The sequence below is a fragment of the Mytilus edulis genome, chromosome 6 (genome assembly GCF_963676685.1).
Source record: "Mytilus edulis chromosome 6, xbMytEdul2.2, whole genome shotgun sequence".
Lineage (NCBI taxonomy): Eukaryota > Metazoa > Mollusca > Bivalvia > Mytilida > Mytilidae > Mytilus > Mytilus edulis.
In genome coordinates, this window is record NC_092349.1 from 70,172,806 (window position 1) to 70,180,693 (window position 7,888).

The 7,888-nt window shown below is 34.8% G+C and overlaps 1 protein-coding gene across 3 annotated transcripts; it reads right to left on the reverse strand.

The window, feature by feature from the left end:
- Window positions 1–1,082: 1,082 nt before the first annotated feature.
- Window positions 1,083–6,342, reverse strand: LOC139528273 (protein wech-like). Of its 3 annotated transcripts, none has more exons than XM_071324177.1 (3): window positions 6,297–6,342; window positions 5,769–5,868; window positions 1,083–2,767 (listed from the first exon to the last, which is right to left on the reverse strand). In XM_071324177.1, exon 3 carries the CDS (start codon window positions 2,758–2,760, stop codon window positions 1,099–1,101), a length of 1,662 nt encoding a protein of 553 aa, XP_071180278.1. In that variant the 5' UTR covers window positions 2,761–2,767; window positions 5,769–5,868; window positions 6,297–6,342; the 3' UTR covers window positions 1,083–1,098. The 3 variants fall into 3 exon arrangements, with proteins under 3 accessions (XP_071180278.1, XP_071180277.1, XP_071180275.1); XM_071324176.1 differs by having other exon boundaries at window positions 6,175–6,316; XM_071324174.1 differs by lacking the exon at window positions 6,297–6,342 and having other exon boundaries at window positions 5,769–5,933.
- Window positions 6,343–7,888: the final 1,546 nt, after the last annotated feature.

Below are 7,888 nucleotides of genomic sequence, written 5' to 3' on the forward strand. Positions count from 1 at the left end.
TCTTTTCTTAAAATGTCCTGTACCAAATCAGGAAAATGGCCATTGTTATATTATAGATCGTTTCTGTGTGTGTTACATTTTAGTGTTGTGTCGTCGAAGTTCTCCTCTTATATTTGATGTGTTTCCCTGAGTTTTAGTTTGTAACCCGGATTTGTTTTTTTTTCTCAGACGATTTATGAATTTCGAACAGCGGTATACTACTGTTGACTTTATTTACGTTACAAATTACGATATTAACAAACTAAGAAATGTATGATTATGGCAGATATTCCCTTCCATATATCAAACATAACCTTTTCCTCTTGCAGTTATCATTAACTTTTATTGTCATGAAAATGTATGAAATATTTGCCGCTGGACATTAAGCGAACAGTCAATAAATCATATTTGAGTTGCATTCTGGTTGATCATTTGACCGAATTACTGCAAAACAATTTTTAACTTCATGCTGACGTCTGCTGTGTCCGATTTTCAGTAGTAATTTGCTATACCAATTTTCTACTTTCAGCAAACTGATACCCTTCAACTAAAAACAGTCGGAATGATGCCTAGGTCTTCTATGAAAATTAAATGTATGCAAACTTTGTCAGTACTCCTTTAGGATGACCAGCCTTATCCTTTGGGAGCACCTGAGATTCCTCTAGTTTTTTTGTAGGGGGTTTGTATTGCTCAGTGTTATGTGTTTCTATGTTGTGTTTTGTTTACCGTTTTTTTAATTCCTTTTTCTTTAAAGCCATGGCTTAGTCGGTTTGTTCTAGATTTACGAGTTTGAATGTTTCAGTATTTTTGTTTACTGTTGGATTATCGAGATCCAACAGACATTCAACATTTAGCTTATAATTAATTTATTTATAGGGACTACAGAATTAAAATAAAATAAAGTGGTATTATCATTAGTGAGACAAATATTCACCAGCTAAAACCGAATGGCCTTCAACAATAACAAAATCCTATAGCGTATTTTGTAAAATGTAAAGGCAAAATAATAAGGAAACACACACAACCAATCAAAACAACTGGGATAAAGAACGGCAATGAGAGCGATGTTCGTAATTGAAAAAAAAAATGATTGAGAAACAGTAACCATTACAAATATGTTTATTTGCATTTAAAGACGCAAATTGTTTTGCCATCGTCGTTAGCAAACACAAGTTTTCCTGAGTTGTGATCGAAACAAATTGCCCAAGGATTCGAAATATTATCGATTTGCCCAAGAACAGTATCGACGTATGAACCGCTTGAACTTACACGGTGTATATTATTCGAGTGACATCCGGGTATGTAGAGGTTACTCTTGTGGTCCATGGCGATTGCCATTGGTCTAGAAAGACCGGGTGAACTATAAACAAATACTTCCTGTCCTTCAAGATTAACACAGAATACTTTGTTCTGATCTGAATAAATTAGATTGCCGTTGACAACATTCATGTACCACATTCTTGTCGGCTTCTTAACTTTAACTGTGGTTTGATGAGTGCCTTCTGTAGTCAATATATAAAATTCATTGATACCACCGACCAAAATCTTGTCTTTTGTTGCCACTATTCCGTAACAGTTTCCCGGTAACTCGACAGCTTTCCCGGGTTTTAGATTTTCCGCATTGATAAAACGAATTGAACTACTTTTCGGCATAGTAGTGACAGCTAGTGCTTTTTCATCTGGAACTGTGGTAATGTCCCAAGGAGCACCGAATAATGGGCAACTCGAACTAAATGTCCCGCTCAAGTCATACTCTAAGATGCTATTATTTCTGTAATTACACAACAACAATTTACCATCCTTTGTTGCTGTCATACCGGTTATTTGCATTTGAGGACTAGTATCAACATCGAATTTGTTTTCGAATTCTAAGGTGCTAAAAGTGATGTTTGGATCTGGTAAGACTTGAGCAAATCTGAGTTTTGGTGAATTATATGTGATTGAACACGTATCATTTCTTAATTGTATATTTCCTAATTGTTCCCTGAAGGTAAACCCACTATTAGATTCTTTGAACTGTAATATTGGTTTGTGCATTGTTCGTATTGTCTTTTCTATACGTTGGTCCATGTTTGCAATGCCTGTCTTTACTTTATGAAGTAGCAAGAACACCTGCTTTTTAGAACCATTTGTTGTCGTATAAGAAATCTGCCGTTGAAGTTCTTCTGCTTCTTTCTCCATATTCAACATGGTTTCTTTCTCAGCTTGTAATTCTGCCTGTTGCGCGTCCTTCCTTTCTTTGAGGTCGTTCATCAATGAACGTTCTAACTTCTCTACATATGCGATCACATTATCCTTCGCTTTCTTGATTGTTTGCCTGAGTGTGTTCTCTTGTTCTAAAATACTGTCGCTATGTTTCTTGCGTACGTTTACGATCTGTTTAGAAGAAGTAATAATATTATCCAACTCTTCGCTTAAGTCAGTCAGCAGAGTCGAGTCTTTGATGTCTTTTGATGCAATATCAATTGGCACAATTGTTTCACAGTTTCTGTGGTATTCAGTCATACATGCTCGGCAACATAGTGCATCGTGATACGTACAAAATAAATCAAGGAAGAGGTCTGTGTGATTATCGCAATATTGCTGAGAGGTAGTTATAGCTCCAGGAACAGACAACGCATGTTCCAAGTCAACCACGTGATGCGCAGCCGATACTTTTATAACGCGATGAGCATCAACACATTCTTTGCACAACGGTTCTTCACAATCGCTACACCAGGATAAAGCAGAAGACGAAGTATCTTTTCTGCTGCAAGGTCCACAAAAGGTATTTGAAGCCATGTGGGGACTGGAAATAAACAAATTTAAACTATGTTACATACATACTTATTAAATTGATAGATAATGATCTAGTTCAGAATTGTCATATCATTATAGAATTTAGGTTGCAACTCTGTCAAGTTTCACGATGACGGTTTTTATTGTCCTAATCAAATCCGTTTAAAGAAACCTCTACACACATTAAGACTTTCAGGTAAAACATTTATTTAAATACATCAAGAGACACAATTAAGCTAGGGCTAACCGTTCGAGGGCAGGTTAAGTACCAGCTTAAGCAGGAAACACATGTGGTATAGCCCCAGTCACACTGTCACTTTTCAAGAGATACATTTTACTACATTTTGAAAGCGTAGCAAAACGGGAATATACATAACGAAGCGTATCGAAAGTAGTGATATTTTGTTCAAAACGGGACCTGCCCCGTATGTTTTGAAAATTCAACAACAAACGTAGCGAAAATTGAAACGAAGTAGAGACCTAGTAAAAACGTATCAAAGCTAAGCGGGACGTAACAAAACGTGCTTACTACGTATCGAAACGGATCACAATGCGTGGTAGAAACGTGGGTCTACTGACTGACCTAAGAGGGGGCCCGCTCCAGTCACGCTTCAGTGATTCCCTATATAAGCAACTAAATTTTTTCCCAAAAAGGGGGGGCCCGGGCCCCCTGGGCCCCCCCCCTAAATCCGCCTCTGTACGGGACAGTGTGACTGGGGCTTAAGAGTGCCAATTCTCCATCAAAGTCAAAATTTGTAAAAAGTAAAGAATTAAAGGTCAAATTACGGCCTTCAACACGAAGCCTTGGCTCACACCGAACATCAAGCTATAAAGGACACAAAATTGACTAGTGTAAAACAATTTCAACAAAAACCCAACGGTCTAATCTATATATAAAAAAAAAAACCAGAAACGATAAACACATAGGTTTATGTATCGAATTTTCATAATATGTCATCAAAAACAATTGTTTTCTTATACTTTTTACAGCTGACTATACGGTATTACTGGGTGCCGAATGGGACTTAAACTTTTTGTAATCAAAATCAATTTTGTGTACACAAAATTCAATTCTGTCATAACAAAATAATGTTTGTGTTACAAAACTATGTGATACAGACTTGTTTTATGAGAACTTCAATTTTGTAATGACAAAATTCATTTTTGTAGACAAAATTCATTTTTGTCAAATAGGTATGCAATCTAATTAAAAACCGATCTCTCATGCTCCCGTTTTCTGATATGTCGCGTGGGAAATATATCAGAAAACGGGAGCATGAGAGATCGGTTTTTAATTAGATTGATAGGTACTATGCAAAATTGACTTTTGTTACCTGATATGGAAATTAAAACACAAAAGTAAATTTTGTGAGACAAAATTGAATTTGTACGCAATTAACATGTTGATTTAATTAGCATCCTGTGATTTTGTAATTAAAATTATTTTTTGTGTAGACAAAATTGAGTTTTGTGACAAAATCTCAGTTTTGTATGCAAATTAGTTTACAGAATCCAAACTAAACTTATTTGCATACAAAATTGACTCTTGTCGCCCAATTTTCAAATTAGGTAACAAAAGTAAAGTCTGTGTTACAAAAATGAATTTTGTCATGACAAAAGTAACTTTTGTCCACTGAAAGATAATTTGTATGACACAATTTAAATTTGTAGTATGCTACAAATTTTGTTAAACTGAAATCATTTTTGTTGAACAAAACTCACTTTTGTCCTACAAAATTGAATTTCAGTACAAAACCACAAGAGTCCCATTCGGCGCCCCGTAGGTATTGGGTTTGCGTATTGTTGAAAGCCGTATATTTACCTGTACTCGTTTACGTCTTTGCACATTGGTCTATTTGATAGGTACCTCATAACAACCTTAGTGACGGGACCTTACCACAACTCCTGTCTTTGATATAAGCATGATTAGGCTTACAATTGTACATTTTTATTCTCTCTACAATATCAATATTCATCTTTGTACGCACATGGAGAGAAAGGGCCAGAATCTCAACCATTAGCTAGCTAGAGACGGTGATCTTGAGAGTAAAAAACTGGATCACCACCCTTGGCTATCGATGATCGAATTATTCAAATCTACCATTTTACAGTTACGATTTTAAACATCCCAAAATACTCTCTGCTAGTTTATTTTTATTAGTCTTAAAAAACGGTGACACATGCAAATATACCTATATATCATTATGTTCGGCCAGTCAATGATAAATAAAAAAAAATGAATTAACTCCTATTTCTCAAATTTGATTGTTTAAGCTTATTGTCCAGTGGCAAGTATTGGTCACGTTTCCAGGATGGAAAGAAATTACTTTTTAATGCACAAAGCAAAAAATAAATTTGTAGATTGCGATAAAGAGCTGCATGGAAATTCGACCGCAAACGGAAAATTGAAATATGTTTGATAGGGGCAGGAATTTTGTATGCAGAGTCAATTGACTGGATGGCGTTGCATTTCAATTTACGATGCATTGGATTTAACTTCACCATGAATACAACAGTACACGCCGCGGTACCCTAGCCATGATAGCAATTCCATTTTATGATTATAGTATGTTTTAATACTTCCCAAAACGTTTTCGGTGCCTCGTAACCTATTTTTTTAAGTAGTGGAGAGTCTCCGTAGTGTTTCATTCTTGAATTTTCTTGATTAAGTCTTACAGGTCTTTTTATATGTTTAAAAATCGAACATTGAATGAGAATCCAACCCTACATATGATGCCAAAATGCTTTAAATATGGAGAATGCGGAAGTAAGTTATGATATATGATATAATAACGATATTGAGTCGAACTGAAAACGCACACATTTCACAACACGGATAAATGAAGTAAAAAAAAAACTGTGCATGTACAACGTTCTACACGAAGCAGTATATTTTCCAAACATTGCAATGTACCGTAAACTAAGTTACTACACATATATATATCGACTTTTAACAGTTCAAAGTTCGACAATTCTGTTTATAAATATTTTATGTTGTGTACAGCACTTACCTTGTCTATTACATGTATGTGTGTGTGTGTTTACTCGTACAATGGATCCTATTTTCATCGGGTAATAATCATTATAATGTGACTGATCAAATCCTCAATCCTGCGAAAAAAACTAGATTAATAAACACAGGTAACCGTAATGTTTTCTCTAGGTTAATCAGTTATGTAGTGAGGTACAACACGGGATTTATCACAGTCCCTTGTCTCTGAAAAAATACCTGTATGTCCAAGTTCTTAGGGTGTAACTTAGAGACAAGTGCCTGTGGGTTCTAGAAATGTGTGTTTTCTTGTCTGCAGTCCGCTGTATTGTAAATGAGTTACATGCACCGAACCGTAATTATCGGATTTTAAAAAGAATACAAATAAATGAATATTATAGCACTAATACTGTAACTGTGACACTAACCTTCAATTGCATATCCAGAGTCGACTATCTAGAGCGTTATAATAACCTCTAAAAATGATACGCTTGAACTATAATGTCTATAATTATATAATGCTGGTAGCAAATTAGTGTGACGTACTTACATTTACGTATGTGGGAATTTTCATTATTAAATGTATCACTGTTTAAGTTATACATATCAGTTAGATTATACAGCTGATTATGACTAAATTGTACAGGTATATTCATATTTATAAAACTACACTGCCTTTTTTCTGGGACATGGTGGTCACTAGCGTTTGTTGACCACATCTGGCTGGATAAAAGTTCAACACGTTCAAGTCAAATGACCCGTCTATATTGTCACTGAAAAAATTAACTTTATTAAATTTAACATGTTTAAGCGTTTTTGATAATACTTTTTCTTATTTTCAATTGAAATCTCAAAACATGCTTGAAAAAAATGCAGAATGAGCTTTGATTACTAAGTCACTGGATATTCGTCTTTATAGTTACCTAATCGGGGCTAATGGGGGTGTATTGCTGGTTATATCAAAAACGATTAATTATTGTTATCAACTGCAAGTACTCATGATAGTTTGAAGTGGAAAGTTTTTAACAAGCCTATGTAAATGGTATATATAAAGGTATTCATCATTTATTTACATTGTTTCACAAAGAACATGACTGTTTTTTTTCTAAATTATTTTTATTTAAGGCCAATTTTGAAACTTTTTTTTTTTATCACCTCTCCGTCTTCCAGATAAAATCATAATACCAAATGAGAAGGCATGTTTTGTGTGCCCGTCTTCTATGTCAAAATATAATTTAAAATGAACAGACCTGTTTTCAAAGATAATATGTCGTCCAACTAATGATTAAGTTGTTCATTCTGGGTTAATTTAGGAATTATTCGGAAAACAAACGCTAAATTTGTAGACTTGTTTTGTGCGTTGCTTTCCTGTCTTCAAGTTCAAATCAATATGGTCTTTAGATCAAATTATGATACTGATTGTCTCAAATTTGTACCAGAGGGCCAAGTGATCTTTTCTCATCACTTGGCGTCCACATCGTTCGTCACCCCTTATGGATTTTACTAACCCTCTATGGATCCGTAAGGGGTCAGTAGCGAACCATATAACTTTAAGAGCTATATTTTATCTCAAATTTCTGTAGTGAAGTTTTTTGTTTTATGACACAGAATTGGGTTTTCCATGCATTATCTATACAAAATCGGACAAGTTTGCACAATCTGTTGCGTGAGAATAAGCCCCGTGACCTAACCGATACTTTTTATTATATTTTTAAATAAAGCATGATATAAACTATATTTTGACAAATTATTAAAACATTCTTTGGATTTTAATTTAGACCCAGCTACCTTAATAACACAATACATGTATAAATAGAAGTTGAATTCATATGTTCCACAAAGAACTAGAAGCAACTTGTGAGCACTGCTCGAACCTTCGATGCGGATTACCTCCCTTACATAGGTTGTCTAAGCTTTTCGGCCATTTTGCTACACAGTTGTGGCTTGATGATCCTAACATTTCTAAACATTTACTTTCTCTCTATGACGGTTTCCGTATTCATTACATAAAAAGACCTGGGGGTTAACGGTGACCTTGACGTTAAACCTTTTTCAAGGTAGACGGTCTTAGTGTCAAGAGAAGTGACAAGACCGATGGTAAAGACGTGATCGAAACCAATATATATATTTATTTATACAACT

Excerpts from the sequence above, each read along its gene's own strand:
- LOC139528273 (XM_071324177.1), bottom strand. The coding sequence starts at position 2,760 with ATGGCTTCAAATACCTTTTGTGGACCTTGCAGCAGAAAAGATACTTCG.